The 16,914-nt window shown below is 38.4% G+C and overlaps 1 protein-coding gene across 5 annotated transcripts in view; it reads right to left on the bottom strand.

The window, feature by feature from the left end:
• Positions 1-16,914, bottom strand: part of ano5b (anoctamin 5b) — a 37,865-nt gene that overhangs the window by 3,400 nt on the left and 17,551 nt on the right. For 4 of the 5 annotated variants that reach the window (XM_077519083.1, XM_077519084.1, XM_077519085.1 and 1 more), the window contains 17 exons: positions 13,391-13,455; positions 11,039-11,146; positions 9,306-9,374; positions 8,854-9,138; positions 8,638-8,757; positions 8,007-8,122; positions 7,790-7,924; positions 7,413-7,518; positions 7,186-7,246; positions 5,266-5,417; positions 5,096-5,170; positions 4,781-5,006; positions 4,508-4,686; positions 4,309-4,406; positions 2,495-2,625; positions 2,178-2,383; positions 1,875-2,062 (listed from right to left, as the gene is read on the bottom strand). In XM_077519083.1, the coding sequence (XP_077375209.1) occupies positions 1,875-2,062; positions 2,178-2,383; positions 2,495-2,625; positions 4,309-4,406; positions 4,508-4,686; positions 4,781-5,006; positions 5,096-5,170; positions 5,266-5,417; positions 7,186-7,246; positions 7,413-7,518; positions 7,790-7,924; positions 8,007-8,122; positions 8,638-8,757; positions 8,854-9,138; positions 9,306-9,374; positions 11,039-11,146; positions 13,391-13,455 (2,320 nt within the window). Of the gene's footprint in view, positions 1-1,874; positions 2,063-2,177; positions 2,384-2,494; positions 2,626-4,308; positions 4,407-4,507; positions 4,687-4,780; positions 5,007-5,095; positions 5,171-5,265; positions 5,418-7,185; positions 7,247-7,412; positions 7,519-7,789; positions 7,925-8,006; positions 8,123-8,637; positions 8,758-8,853; positions 9,139-9,305; positions 9,375-10,769; positions 10,846-11,038; positions 11,147-13,390; positions 13,456-16,914 lie in introns of those variants that run through there. The other variant, XM_077519087.1, reaches the window with a different exon arrangement.

Below are 16,914 nucleotides of genomic sequence, written 5' to 3'. Positions count from 1 at the left end.
ATTAGCAGAGACAAGATTTGACAAAACCAAATAATTTTCATCTAGTTTTTTTTCAAGAACTAAAATGTCCATAGATGTTAGTCCAGTTTTTATTAAGTGGAGTACGTTCTCGTCTCGTCTTCATTAAAATGCATGCTGATTTCGTACCAGTTATTGTTTATTAATGAAGGTTTTAGTCTAGTGTAGTTTTAATCTGGTGAAAAAATGTGTGTTGACGAAATTATTTTTGTTTAGTTTTTTGTTGACAAAATTAACACTACCATCCAGCTAGCCATCCAGCCAGCAATCAATTTGCAGAACCTTTCAACAGAGAGCCAGATGGGCTCAGCTCTACTTTAGCATGCTGGCTGGCTCTGCTGATGTTTGTTCATCCATGAATTTGCTTCACCACTTGTCCTGATTATGGTCGCAGGTGAGCTCGGGCCTATCCCAGCTGACTTTGGGTGACAGGACTGAACTAGTCGCCAGCCATTCACAGCGCACATAGACAAACAAGCAGTCACAATAACTGTCACACCGAATACAGTAATCAATTAAACACTTTTAAAATCTGATTAACCCTGTACAAAAGGTGTCAAATTTTGGTCCGCGTTGGTGGCAGTAAGTGGTTGGATTCCACCTTTGTCACGATTCTGGTCATAGCCTTTATGGACATAATTTATTGGCACAGGTTTGGCTCATTATTATGACTCTGCAGATGTGCTTCTGTTGGCTCGGATCTTCAGCTCTCGCTGGAGTGGTTCGCATTCAAGGGTGAAGTGGCTGGTGCTCAGGCAGAAAAGGGTGGAGTGGAGATCTCAGTGATGGGAAACTGCCACAAATGGAGGAGTTCAAGTACCTTGGGGTCTTGTTCAAAATTGAGCAAAGATTGGAGAAGGAGATCAACAGGCAGGTTGGTGCAGAAACTGCAGTGATGCAAACTAGGTATCGCTTAGAGATGGGTCAGAAGCTCAGGGGAGAGTATATGCTCCTCCGCACTGAGAGGAGTCTAATGAAGTGGCTTGGGCATCTGGTTAAGATGCCTCCCTGGTGAAGTGTTGTGGGCACATCCAAATTTGAGGAGGTCCTGGAGAACATGCTGGAAAGACTACATCTCTGGGTGGCCTGGGAATGTCTCAGTATCCTGCGAGAACAGCTGGGTGAAGTGGCTGGGGAGAGTGAAGTCTGGCTTTCTATGCTTCGGCCAGAGATGTGCAACAGATGGACATTTAGTTTTTGTGGAACAGGTATATTGGAAGTTTCTCTTTTTTGTTTTTGTTTTTTTTAGGGGTAAAAAAGGATCCCAATGTGCATCAATTGCATACAGATTTTTGCTATTTGCAGGCCGTACCGGTCCCTATTAGCCGTGAATAACAGTGTTCCACGACATTGCTTTAAGTTGTAATATTTGTAATTCACCACTAGAAGGCAATCATGGCTTAGTTGCACTTGCACCAGGTCTTAACGCCTTATACTACAATGTAACTATGCCTAATATTTTTTTCCACATATTTGGAATGACATACAGAACAAGCATAGAACTTCTATGATATTAACATTTTGAGTTAGTTAATATTCGAGAAAAGAAATGAAACACAAAATGCGCTTATGTTGGTTCACCGTTGAGCAGTTTTGGACTATCTTTGAATGGTCATTTTTATGTGAGAAATATATTATAAAAATGGAAATTTATTAGGAGCCCATATTTTGCATGTATGCATATGCATATGTTTTGACCATATTTAAAATGTATTTTTTGTCATATTTGGTTGGGAACATACAGTCCATGTTTCTGCAAAGTGGGAGTACCTGTAGAAAACCCGCAGGGCCCGACCCAATTTTCTAACCTTCCCAACTATGCCAGGGCCCTTGACTTCATCAAATGTGCTTCATACCTGCAGGTGGATGTTGAATTATCAAGCCAGTTGTCCTGTTCTTCTGGCATGTTGCGTAAGGGGATCTGTGAGATGTCATATACTGACAAGCTGTTGTTCACGTAACCCCTCATGGAGGCTCCTTTACCGTACGCATACAGGAAGACCATACGGGGAATCATGTCTGAGGTGAATGCCATGATGAATGCCTGAAATCAAACAAGAGGCTGTCAAGAAAGCTTTGAAAAGGACACTAAATTGCATTCATTGTACCTCTGATGAAGCAAAATAAAGTAACACATTAAGTGCAAGTCACAAACTCACATTAGTAACAACAGACAAAATAGCAACCGCGTTGAGAATCTCCTGCCAAGCTCCAATGTTTCTGGCCTTGGATGCTACAGGTCGTCTGAACTGAGTGGTGAACTTCCAGGCGTCCACTCGAATTTCCAGAATGTTGTTGAAAAGAGCCAGAAGGGGGGCCAAAGGAAACGATGCAACAAACAGAGTGATGAACCCAAACTGGACCACTGAGAGACGGTGAAAAGAAAAACAAAAAAGAAATCATCATTGAAAATTATCTCGCAAGCAGAGATCTGTTTTTTTTTCCTGATTTATTTCAAGACAAATAATAATCTTACCCATCTCTAGATATTCGTAAAACAACCCCAGCTGGCTGAAATTCTGTAGGACGTTGTCCTGCTCCCAGCGGCTATAATGGTTCTCCGGATGTTGCCTCCCCTTTCTGCTACTCCACCAGTTACGCATCAACCTGACAAGAAGCCAACAAAAATGTGACAAATGTCAAAATCTTCGGCATTTTCACAGATGGAATAGCCCTTGTGCACAGATTACTGTTTCATAAAATATTAAAGATAGCATACAGTCTGTTGTCTCCCTAATGCACTCGCGTCAAACTCGTTTTATGTGGCCCGCCTGAGCCTGGAAATAAATTTTGCGCAGCAGACACACTGTGTAATTTAAATGACACAGTGTAGCATTAAGACAAGTCATCTGAGACAAAACGAGTTATGTCACAGTGTTTTCCCATTTAAAAAAAAAAGAAAAAAGATTTTTTTTTTTAAATAACATCCATAGGTTTGTTGTTTAAAATTGCATAATGCATAGTTACAATCAATCAACTGAGAGCGACCATAACTCTGACCAGGGTTCATAAACAATTAGAATTTTCAAAATTCCATACCCTAACTTCTCAATGGTTTTTTTTTTATGTTTTGTTTTTATCAGAGAAATATACCATATTTGAGTAAATACTGTATATCAAAACATGGACTCTAATTACTGTATTCTTAATATCTTTATTTTAACAAATTACAGTTCGATGCTCGCAATTCTTTTGTGTCCAAGTATCTGTACATAAAACTGTACGCAAACACACAAACTGAATTATGTTCAGTTCCATTCTATTCTCTTCATATGTAGGAATGGTAAAACAGAACTTGCACCACCCCATTATTTGGAGCCGGCCAAAACCATTAATAGGCCAGTTATTGACGGATGCCCATTTTTCGGCAAGTGCTTCTGCATTTTTGGCGAGTGCTTTATGATGCAACCCCTCGTAACAATACACGGACTGGGAAGGACCGTCTTTACTGATCCGGATAGTCGGACGTAAACCAGCTTCACTCGGTAATCAGCGAAGTCCATGTATTTTTTCTTCGCTTCGTGTCATAAAGCTATGGTGGCCCTGAGGTGCAAAACACAAAATAAAAATAAATAAATTCTAAAAAAAAAAAAACATCACAGCAAATGAAAAGGTAATCACAAACACAAATCGGAAAACACACAAAAAGAAAAAACCCCAAAAACAAATAGGTAATGGCAAAAAAAAAAAAAAAACACAAAACACAAAAAAATAAAAGTAATCCCAAAACAAATCAAAAAACACACACACAAAAAAAAGAAAAAAGTAATGCAAACAAATAAAAAAAGCCAGTAACACAAAAAAAATAAAAAATAATCACAAACACAAATCAACCAAATACGAAACAAAACAAGTACACTGATTTTCTAGGAATACAGTAATGTGATCCTTTGACACTGTGGGAATGTATCTGTTTTATAAGTATTGCGAAAAATCATTAACATGAACAATGGTTTCACATAAATGAATATCATTAATTATGAACAAGAACACTATTAAAAGGTACTTTCAGCAAAATTGTTATTTCAGGCGTGTGAAACTGGAAGCCTTCTCATTAATCAGTACCAAAAAGCTCCGCTATATATAAGCATTTATTTAGAAGTGCACTGCATCATAATAAATGGTGTTTCCAATATTTTGCTATCATTATATGGCTGCATGAGAAGAGATTTGGATCTCATTAGATAGTGCAGGCGTGTGAGGCATATGAACAGCATGCATCTTCATATCAAAATGGCAAAAATATGGCAATATGAAAATAAATGAGTTCATGAAGATGAATGGACTCACGGAAGCAGGGCTTCCTGGATGTTCCCCCACAGTTGTTTTCCAGCCATGACGATCACCAACTGTGTGGTCAGCTCTATGAGACAGCCTCCAGGGTCGCACTAGAACAGCAAGAAGGTTGCAAATTATAAAGCGAGGAGGGATTTGAAATAGATTGATGTAGTTTCATTCATTAAAGAAAAACACACTATTTTCAAAGCACCTCTTCATTCCTCAATTTGCTCCACTTCCCGAACATGTATGAGTATTCACCAGGAAACCCCACAAATTTGCCCTTAAAGAACGCCACATAGAAGCAGGACGAGTAATAGTTGACAAACTGGAAAAGAAACATCTTCATGGTGAGTCTGTTCTCGTATTCAAGATGGGTCTTGGGGATCTCTGGTGGAAACACATGATTGGAGAAAGGATTTTTTTTTTTTTGAAAAATCAAATGAATATGTAACGTTTAGGTAGTATGATGTCGAAAATGTACCCATATCAGTAATCCAGACAGCCACCCTCTCATAGAAGAAATTGAGTATCATAATGATGACAAAATTGATGCAAGAGGCGGTAGCAGAGGTGGCCAGCTGTGGTGTGATGAACCTGCCCACCACCTGGATCTTCCTCATGGGGTCTTTAATGATACTTGCAAAGGCAGCATACACAGCCAGCCTGTACGCTATGACCCCAATAATACAGGCCAGGATGAGAGAAATCTGTGGAGAGCGCACAAAAGGCAGTCTGTTAGGGGGGTGTGATGAGGTGTGGCCCATTGTGCAAGTGTTGACGTCAAACATCCAAATACCCAGAAGATGACAGTGGCCCCGGACAGGCAGAAGCGAGCACACTTGCTGGTGACAGGAAGATATGGTTCCATTTCCTGTTTGATAATTTTTATGTCGTTAAAACAGTACACTGTGTGTTGCTATAATTGGCTTGTACATAAGTGTTGTAGGCAAGAAGGTGGTGGCACACCTGAGTGATCTTGTTGAGTCTTCGATTTGTGCATCGAATTTCAAACTCAGGCCGAATTTGAAGCTGTTGCTGTTCCTCTTCAAAGTCCACCAAGTCCCACTCATACTCCAGTCGGGCTTGACGCCGCTTCCAGAACTCCAAAAAGAGAGTTACTGTAAAGTACATTTGCAGAAAAGAAACAAAGTTGTTGAATTTCCATCACCTCAAGCCAACATTTCTTTTATTTGTTTTATACCCAGGACTGAACCTCTTTAACAAAAGAGCATGGCCTTGCACATGTTAATAATTTAAACATGTCAGACAGACATCTTAAAGTTTATTTCTAAAAGTTACACTGTATGCATTTTAGTTATTTTTCAAGAGCAGAATTTTAGAAATAACTCTTGAACTACCCTACAAAAAAAAATAAAAAATAAAAAAAAGACGAAAACACCACATCCTAGTTTGAAACCTCACTACGGCTCGATACTTTTAATCAAGTGGGTGTTGTCATGATTTCAAAATATGAAGAGGACTGTTTAAATGCAAATTGTAATTGAACCAGGACTTCAATTGGTCCATTCATCGATCAAACATGTTGTGAATTTTGCCAGTTTATCCTCAAATTTCACTCCAAAACATGAAACATCACCAACTGAGTAATGCATTTAGTTGTAGGCATAGGATCGGGAACTAGTAACTACTAAACATTAGAAGAATAGAAAATTGCCATTAATTTCATGCAATTTTAAGAAAAAATGCTATTGTGATATACAGTGTTTCCTCGTTTATCACGGTGTTACGTTCTAAAAACTACTCGCGATTAATGGAAATCCACGTGTTTTGTTTTTTTAATTCCCATTAATTATATATATTTTTTCATTTTGTTATGATTTTTACTTCATTATAAATACTTTTTCATTCATCATATGTTATTTTTTTTTCATTTATATTCATTTTTTTCCATTAAAAGTATATTTTGTTTTGTTTTTAAATTTACTTGTTATACAGCAGGGTATATATTTTTTTTCATTTATTATATAATTTTTTTGTTTTGGTATGATTTTTAGTTTATTATGGATGCTTTTTCATTCATGCTTTATGTTCTTTTTTTCCATTTATATTCATTTTTTTCCACTAAAAGAGTATTGTTGTTTTTTTTTAATTTACTTATACAACACGGTATATATATATTTTTTTATCATTTATTATATACGTTTTTTTGTTTTGGTATGATTTTTAGTTTATTATGAATGCCTTTTCATGTATGTCCTTTTTTCATTTATATTCATTTTTTACATTAAAAGAATATATCGAGGCGAATCTGTGGATGCCCGTATGTCCCCGGTTGGACATAGGGTTCGAGAGATACGGTCGCGCAAAGACAAAAAAAAATAAACTCAAAAAGTGTGCGGTACCAAACAAGCACGCTGTAAAAAAAAAAAAAAAAAAAAATCTGAAACCACAAGCCCGTGATAGATGAACACGCGATAAACAAGGGAACAATGTATTGGTCTTTCTTTAAAATGATCTGTCATTGTTTTTTATGTATTAAAAGTATTAATGGTATCGGTACTTAGTATTGGATCAGTGACTGCTCAAGAGTTGAGAGTACCTGTAGTGGTATAGGTTTGAACAAAAAGTGGTATTGAATGTCCCTACTTAGTTGTGTCTAATGTTATGGTTTCTATCAATATACTATCATTAAAAAATGATTGAGGACCCTCTAAGACTGTCCAAAGCCTGCAGCATGCTCCATTAGATCGGAAACCCGATAGTGTAACATAATCATTCTGGCAAGTTGATCTGGCCAGAAGCAGCACGTGGTTCGTCTGATGCTGGAGTATGAAAGACTTCACAGTGCAAATCCGTCCTCCAGGAGGGAGGGATGGGGTCAGACTGAGGTTATACACAATTAGAGCAGCATTGCGTGTTACTCACCCCAAATCCCCATGAAAATGGCAAAGAACACCGTTCCCTCATTGTCAAACAGGTGGGATTGCTGGAAGAGAAAACAACAAATGGGATCAGTTCGTTAGAGCAATACAGGAAGTGACACAATGAGCAAGTGACATGACGGCATGTTGCTGACTCTGCAGATTATATTGAATTCCTCACAGACAGTAAATTATCGTGAAATAGGAACTGCCAAAAGAGGATTTAGTTACCCAGGAGGAGAGACACGTAGAATTGAGTTTCCAGAAAGAGCACTTTTTGTCACACAACGGACACATCACAATTCTGCCCCCAATATTAGGATCACAAATTTCTTTGCTAATGGAAAAGAAAAACAATGTCAAAGAAAGTCAACAACCAAGTGTCAATATTTACTCTGTGATTTGGATTAGCCGAAAGTTGTAAACTGCTGTGGGAAGAAAAGTGCAAAACCCAAAGTGAGCAAATGATAGCAAGTTTAGAATTTCTTCAATTTCTTTTTGATGTAAATCCAATATGTATCCCCACAAAGAGATTCAAATACAATTGACAATTTAGGGCCAATTGTAGTGATACTTCGATGTACTGTACTTTCTTTTCTCCTACCAACCTTGATATGTTGTCATCGTAGCTAAGCACTCCATAGGTGAAACATATAAAGCCCATGACAGCGGCAAAGAATAACATCTCCGTGTAGAACCCCAGCCACGCAAAGTAAATCCCGATCTTTTCCCCGTAGTATTTCCTGCAGGGAGCACAGTTTCATTTCAACAACTTTAAAGTATAAACATCAACAAAATGAAAAGTTATGGTTATTCTTCTCATACCTGATGAGGTTAAGTGGCTGCTCTTTGTAAAAGCAGAGAAACCTGGCCCAGTGCGTGTACAAATTGAAGCGCTCACTTTCACATTCAGCATTTCTTGCTCTCTTCCAGTAACGGCACTGAAAGCAACACAAAGTTTTACGGGGAATTGGAAGTGGATGGAAAAGTCAATCCAAAGATTTTCTTTCCAATATCATGTTCTATGTAGACCCATTTCTGATTAATGGGTTTGTGGAATATGAATAAAACCCTCCGTCTTTATCCATCACAGGCGGCGGACATTTTGCCACTTTCTATCAACTGAAAATGACATTGCGGTTGTTCAGGGCTCCAGCAAACAGCAATCACAGCTCACCTGTTTTCTGAAGCTGGGCCATGATTGGATATTACCTGAGTAACTGATGTCATTTTCAGTTGACAGCAAGTGACAAAATGGCCGCCCACTGAGATGGATAAAAACAGGTGGATTTTGCTGATTACCTCATATTCCACAAACACAATATTAATCAGAATGCCGTATTTAAACTCGTGAGGGCACATATAACCGATTTTTGGGTTGACTTTGCCGTAAATGTGAAACTGCTTAATATTCAAAATTTTTAACAAAAACATTGTAGTTAGTTTTCTTGCTTACATCATGAAGCGGGAATGCTGCTGTGTATGTCCCATTGCTGAGTAATCGCTTGATTCCTGTCTTGTCTTTGTCTTGTCGTCCGTTTTTGTAATAAGGACATCGAGCTAAGATGTAGAACACCTGTGGAAAAAAAACAACCCAAAAATGAATATACAGTATGTGTAAAATTAGTCAACTCCTTTATGCAAATAACACTTTAAAGACCTAAACACTCACAATTCTGTTTCTTGTGGATGGTGGGAAGAAAGTATCCTTGTCATTAATGAGGAAGAAGTCAGTCTTGCCTTTGTCAAAGGGGTAAGTAAAATAATCGGGTTGAGGGTGCATAATGTGTTCTGGCAAGCGGAAGGGATGTGACAGCCACTCCAGAGGAACATCCCGGCCGTGGGGGATATCACTGGCTTTGAAGGGAACCTTAATCTTCAAGACGTCAGCGTAGGTGGCCAGAACGTCCCATGGAGCATGGATCTTCAAGAAATATGTCTTCTGGTCTTTAGAGTCCTGGTATAAGGAAACAACACCATAAACAAATCAGTAGCTAATCCATTAAATTGGTGGTGTCATATTTACAGCGAGCCTCCCCTTTAAGACTTTTTTTTCCACTAAATCTTGTGACACCCCATACCGTCCGCTAGGTGGTGCAAGTGTTCTGTGTTATGTTCTCTTACAGATTTGTCTTCAGTCTCCAGCTCCAGTCCGGCTTTCTCAAGGTTGGCCTCAAACTCCCTCCTCCTCTCCTAAGGACAAACACACATATCATACATAATCACAAGAATGAAAGCAAAACAAGCTCTTAACTTAACATCTTTCTTTCCTCCTTTGTTATTCATCTTTTCCTGCGCTTGAAATGATCTGCAAGCTTATTTCCATTCTGTAATTATAACTTCTTCAATCATATTTCATAAAGAAAGGAAGGAGCATGTTGGACGGATGGATGATGGTGGTAGTGGTGGGATACAGAAACCTTTATTTAAAAAAAAATGTATATACAATTGGACTACTTTTTGACTGGAGATCTAGTGAGTGATATTAGAGCTTGAAGTGGATTTCACACCCAGGTTCACTTAAGACCAAATTCCAGTTTAACAACAACAACAAATATGTGTGTAATTAAAAGAAAAAAAAAATGACAGGCACTGGTCAAATCAGTTTAAAAAAAAAAAAAGAAAAAAAAAAGACTTGATTAATACTTGCTCCGCTAGGGGGCAGCACAAACAAGTTGAGCAGACAACGTGACTGAAACTGATGACCAAGCAGGGTTACAATTTGCTTAGTTTCACCTTCAACAGTTATAGCGCAAGCAACATTATTACTAAGTTATGCCTCTGCCCACCTGATGACTGTTCACACAAAATGGATCTTCACCACGGTCATTTGTTTTATAACACTCAATGAAATTCATCCCAGTAGCTGTTTCTTTCTTTAGTGAAGACAAACATAAATAAACAAAGCTATATTTGAATGAGGGAAACCAGCTGGCCATTATAGTCCACGTGAATTTATTTAAATGTTATTTATATCTCTTGTTTGAAATAATCGGTTGAGGCTCACAGTGTTGACGTGCCAGAGAACACTTTTGTAATCTACACACCACAGCACTCTGAGCGGGTTGGGGGTGGTGCAAGCGCAAACAACACATTTGTTGGACACAGGCCCTCAAGCAGCAACTGGTGAAGTTGAAAAGTTGTTGCTTATAGTGACATTGCCAGGGTATTAAACAGCCCCAGTTGCTGGAAGCACAGTCTAAATTTGATCATGCCAATAAGTACGTCTCCTGATTCTTTGTAAAACAACTTTGCAACATTTCGTGAAAACATTCCTCCAACTTCATGTATTGATAAAAAGAGAATGTAACAAGAAGTAATAAAATTGTGTAAAGCTTTCTTTGTGACTAATGTTCTAAACAATTACCTATTGACGAGCTACTATATACCACATACAAGTGAGAGTGCAAAGAATTTGAACAATAGTTTTAAGTTTTGTGCTAACGAAAAATGTTACCAACCATCATCACTTCCTTCTTATGTGTAAACTATTCCTTTTCTGGATTGCGCAACAAAGCAAACGGTACCGCACTTTGTCACAGTAAAATGATGAGTAGTCAACTGACGGCAACTTGTCACTTTTCTAACCTCTTCACTGGCCTAAGATGGGATGGGATGAGGTCAAATTTGGCGTCATCTGGCGCAGAGGTGTAACAGGCAGACCACCGCCAGGTGTGACAATATTCCACTGCCCTTTTGTCACACTGATGAGGTCAGATCTAATTATGCTAATTAAGACAGCTGTATCAAATTTGTGAAAGCACATTCCGTCTTTGGCTCTGTGTGAATGAATCCAATGTTCAATTCTCTAATGTGCCAGTTTAATAGAAGTACAGTGTGGACGTGGCCTCTGTTACCTGTTTCTTTTCTCCGTCTTTGTCATCCACATAAGACAAGACAAAGTCGATCCTTCGCACTCCGTCCCTGAAGAATACTGTGTCTTTGTTTGGTTGCAGTTTCTCCGTCTATGAGATCAACAACAGGAAAAGGAAATCTTGGTTAGAATTGCTGCTAGAATCTAGTAAAGAATAATTAAGATAAATTACATATTAAACGTTTACATTGTAGTTGAGCACTGATGAGGAAAAAACAAAATTACATTGACAATATGTTACTTAATTAAATTACAGTAAGTAAAATGTCATTCATCATTCAGATAGCGATGATGAGTCATTTAGCTAGTACAGTGGCTCTGTCTCTCAAGTAACCTATTTTAGTGGTCTATAATATTGGTGGACGAGCGTCTGGTCAGGTTTCTAGATTATTATTCAATGCTCAAAGTCCTGAGGGAACATTTTTGGGTGCAGTTTGGGAAGCTATTAACCAACACACAATATTAAATTGATTCTAGGCTCTCCCTAGTCTTTTTAGTTCCAGTGATTTTAAGCATACATTTAATTACATAATTTAAATTGTTAAAGTACACTGCCACTTTTGTGATAGCAAAAGTAGAATACTGACTCCTATGTTGCTGAAATACTACAATATGTAATGCAAGCACTTACTCTTTTCTTTGGCATTTTAGCTTGTTGAAGTACTGTTTTTGTTATCATTAGCATAAGAGCAAATGTTTCTGAACACTAAACCAAACCTTTCATGTTGTAAAACAACCACATGAAAGAGTCTTAAATATACAGCAGTGCAGTGCTCAACATATTATTATACCAAACATTTTCTATCATTGGAGGGGAATGAAAAAGCACCACATCCATTTACACGCCTTCTTGTAGGAGTGATATTAAGCTACAAGTGGAAGTTAATGTGATATAGTGCTTGAGCATTAAAACCGTTGACCGGGTAGCAATGATTAAATGTTCCATTAGAGGGCTGAAGTCAAATAAGCAGTCTTTTCAGTGAAGATGAACAATCTCAGCTGGCTCCCGCCGGAGCATCAAATAGTCTGTGTATCCTCTTGTTAGCGGATAACAAGAACTCTTTGAATAACGGAGGTCTTGTGATTCAGCAGTGAGAGTGACGAGTCCGTAAAAAGGCCATCAAACATATGCTGCGCAAGCACATTGACAGTCGGCTGAAACAAGGAAAAGCCCTCATTGTGACATTAAGGCTATTCTGTGTATTCTTCCAGTATAACTGCGCAAGTTAAATCACAACAAAATTACATGACAAATTATATCTTCGTGTCAAAATTACTACTTGGATGATGGAGGGGAGCTAAATTGAAAGTTAAAGCTGATGGATGGAGGTAATCCAACAATGTATTGTTGACTGCCATACTGAACTAAAACACTAATCAAACTTTTCAAGGTTGTGCACAACAAGTCATGAAGAAGTAAAAAGTTGCAATTCCATTTTCCTCAGTTTTCTTGTTTGAAAGTACATTAGAATGGAATTCAGAGATGCCAAGATCTTATCACCTCGCAGGAGCATCCAGAATATTTTGTCAGGGATGCTTACACAAACAGTCTCCAAACAACACTGATATTATTAATATGAAATATTAAATTACGGTATATGTATGATGACCTAAATTCCAGCCCCCTTCATATTATGTCATCCTTGTGCAACACTCTCCAGGCATGACTAATCAATCTAAGCTTTATCCAACAATTACATTTGTGTAACAACTGAATTAAGCGTGGGTATACTGAAATTTCTGTCATCATTATGAATATCGCACTGACACCTGATTTGAAGAAAATTGTGAAGAACTGAAATCTCAATATCCCTGCGAGCATGTATAATTTCATTTAGTCAGCACACTTAGCTTGTTTAGTTACAGACGAAACGGGAAAAATATGCAGGATTAGTCGACCACAAATTGACAAAAAACTGCACTGCTTAAAAACATCAATATAATACTAGCAAGTTTGTGTCAGTATGCACGTTTGTATCTGAGTCCAGATGCTCACTGTGCTGGTGCAATCTCCAGATCCCCTGAAAATACGGCCGCTAGGCATGCAAGCAGTGCAGAGGATGGCGTAAGAGCGATGCAATCTGATTCGATTCTTGCTAAGCATTAAGGTGCCATGTTATCACAACAACATGCTTTCACCATCACTGCTGTCTGTATCTTCTTCTCGAAAAAAGTCCCACGTGAACACAAAATATCCCCTGTCCCTATTACGATGATGACTCAATTGAAAAACAAACCATATTAATGAACACCTTCTCACTGCATTCACAAACTAAAATTATTTATCATGAGACTGTTTTGAAGCTTGTGATGATGTAACTGTACTGCATCTTACCTCAGTGTGTCCCGGCAGTGTTGCTCTCTCAGATAGTGAATTAAGATCATTTCCGCCATTTTCATCTGCAAGATAAATAGGTTGTTTGAGTCTTTGTGTAACACGAGCCAAAATTGTGTCTTTCACGACTGTCCAGAGACACTCTCAATCCCAACTAGCTTTTCAATGACAGCGTTAAGTAAATAGGTGCCTTTTGACCCTTTATAGTTTTCATGCATCGTGACTGGACAGGGGGGAAAAAAGTTACACAGTAAAGGTGGAATCCAAGATTCAAACACCAAATGTCTCCAAATGACTACGGTATGAGGCAGATGTACTAATCACGTTACACCAAGCTGCCAACTCAGTTCATATTGCATATGCATAATCAGTCATTAAAACGCCACTCATCTTAAATCAAATTTATTTATATAGCACTTTAAGAACAACGGCAGCTGAAATTAATGGTTGTACATAAAAACAAATTGAATTTAGACAACATAATTCAGAAACTATAAAACAACAACAAAGTGAAACAATAAAAATAAATAAGACACTAAAACAAGGGTAGACTCAACGAGGAATAAAAAAAATAAAACTAAAAAAAAGATGGAGAGGGAACTTGCTTTAAAACAAAGCACACTTCAGTAATCACTCTAAGGACTATTTTAAAATATACACAGTGCAAGTGTAAGTCTACCATTTAAGGTAATTAATGTATTGGCACAACACACTGATGTATAATGCATTTGAGTGTGTTTCAGACTATAACAAAATTGAGAATTAAAACAAACATCACAGCTAAAAAGGCCACTGGTACCCACCAAATCTAATTGCATCAATTAATAGAATATAATGACATAATTTTGCATGTTTGCCACAGTCACAAGCTACTCAGGGATGTCCAAACGTTTTCCATACAGAAAAATTGAAGGATGCTACAAAGGAATACTTGAGAACACTGGTTCTCCACTGCGGTCCTCGGGTACCCCTATCCAGTCTGTTTTCCATGTCTCCCTAGCCAAACTAGCTGAGGATCGTTATCAGGCTTCGTGCAGAGCTGGCCGATTAGCTGATTGTTTGACACACCTGTGTTGGCCGTAGGAGACACGTAAAACAGACTGGATAGGGTTACTCAAGGACCACAGCTCGAGAAAGAGTGTTTTCTACATGGACTCTTTACCGGGGAATAAGTATTTCTTAGATTGAAAATGTATTCACAATCTGAGCAAAAATTCTCAGGGCAGAGATTTTTTTTATGTTGGTTCAACTCTAATTGCATATACTTAGACTTGGTGGAGGTATGTGATCTCAGACTGCTTTTCTGCTCTATTTAAAGAAACTGCTGCTCTCAACTGAGGTGAAATCTACTTTAAGATTTACCACCTGGTCAATATGGCTAGACGTGCCACTCGTCTAACCCAATACGGTCACAATAAATCTCGGTCCTTAATCCGGTAAATATTTAGTGACGCTTAGTCATTAACAGAAGTTGTGATGAGATGAAATCAGTGCCGCACAAATGCTGCCGTCTGTCTGCACTACAATGACACACTGCATTCCAGCAGGGCAGCGTGGCAGACGCTGCTCACTGCCTGCCTCTCTTTTATTCTTGAATGGTGGGAACGCAGCACTTCCTGTGGGGGAGGTTGGAACGTGCATGCAGACAGCGAGGGGGAGGGGCTGAGCGCATGAGCCTCTGCAGTGCCAGAAGTCCCACGTGAACTCAGCCCACAAAGGACAATCCACAGCCTTCTTCAGGAGGCAGCGGCTGATTGGACACAAAGATGTCAGACAGCTTTGGGGGCCAATAGAAAAGGGTCGTCGTGTAAGTTCTATGAGGACACTTACTATGGAGGAATACAAATGTGTCATCAATAAGAAGAGAAGAATCCCCGGGGACAAACCACACGATCACCGAGATCGTGGGAATACGTGTCAGCTCTGCAGATTTACTCGTATTTTTTTCTCTTTACTTTGTGAGCTCACGTGACATGTACACAGACAGTTATCTGTTTTGAGCAAATAGTAGCAAAGGGACAGCATTTTGTCATAGCTACTTCGACAGTGGCGGCAACCATACAGAAGACTAAAGCCAATTCACAAAATGTATATTCAGGTTTATGTATAATTCAAAGAAATAAAACTAACTTCAATAAGGTAAAGTCACCTACTTTTACTTTAGATAATACTGTATGATTAATGTGAACGGCAGAGTGGAAAAACGTGTGAAAATCTCACATTTGTTCAAAATGGTTAGCTGAACAATATTGGTGTTAAGGTGAGCCCTGGGGCAAGCAAGACTTCTTCTTATAAAAGGACATATTATATCAATGTATTTTTTAAATGACTTGTATAGAAATATTTGTGTCTCTGGAGTGTCTACCCACCCATCAAGTGTGAAATTAATCAACTAATCTTCTGTTATCAGCCTTTTCTGAACATGCATCTGCAAGCAAACTGTTAAGAATTTAGTGATGGGAAAAATTTACCGTAACTGGTGCCACACAAGCTTCCCCGCAGGACTTCAAAGAAGCACAATTATGTCAAAGTGTTAAGAGTATTTGGTATTGGTACATAGCATTTTTCCAGTGAATGCGCATGATTGGTTTGGGCCGGGTACAACCATGGACGGGTGCTAATGGATTGCCAAGCAGGGAGCAAATATAAAGCCGAATGTCCACATGTACTTGCTTTATTAAAAGACAAAACAAAAAAGTTCTCAGCGCTATCACGGGTCACGATAAAGTGTACAGTTCAGCACACAACTGCTCAAGTCCATGGCAGAAAAAGCTCCTAAAGGCAAAAAGAAAAAGCGAGTCAAATTGTGACTTTCACTATGTTGACAATATCTGGTTTGGTGGAGCAATGCCTTCACTGGAGGTTGTTGTGGACTTCAAATAGGTCATGAATTAATTTTTAGATTAATACAATCATAATTTATTTTATCTTTTGGAAATTAATGATCACACTCTTCTGTGTTAATGACTGGGAGATTATACAGTCATTTGGAGAGGTAGGTGCTGACTTTCTGGTCCAGAAGACCCAAATGATATGAGTACTAATAGAATTTGCAGGGAAAATGTTTCTTGTCACAGGTGATCAATTATGGTGCAATACACAAAGAATTGAAGCGATATACAGCAATGTCGAATAGCTTAAGAAACAGAACAGTCTAAGACTGACTCATTGTCGGATGGCTGCAGACTGCACAGCTATTTTCAAAACTTTTCCTGTAAACATAAAAAAAAGTGCACAAAAGACAAGTCTTGTCTTCGTGATGCTTCTGTTTATTTCGTTTACATCTTCAATGGCTTAAAAACATGAGAATTGGGCGCACAAGTTTGCATACATACGTACATGCATAGATACCCCCACTAAGATTCAGTTCAAATTCGCTTTCCACGCGTCACCTCAACCAAATGCTTTTTGCATCTATCACGAATACTCACACATAATCATGGCTGGATATTTGAGCATTCTTGGCAGAATTGGTAGCATTCATTTAATTTGCTTGGCATCTGCATTTTAAGCATGGTCCTCAT

Source organism: Festucalex cinctus, chromosome 4, assembly GCF_051991245.1.
Source record: "Festucalex cinctus isolate MCC-2025b chromosome 4, RoL_Fcin_1.0, whole genome shotgun sequence".
In the NCBI taxonomy this organism is placed as follows: domain Eukaryota; kingdom Metazoa; phylum Chordata; class Actinopteri; order Syngnathiformes; family Syngnathidae; genus Festucalex; species Festucalex cinctus.
The sequence above is the reverse complement of the archived record's forward strand: the minus strand, read 5'-3'. Positions and strand labels throughout refer to the sequence as shown.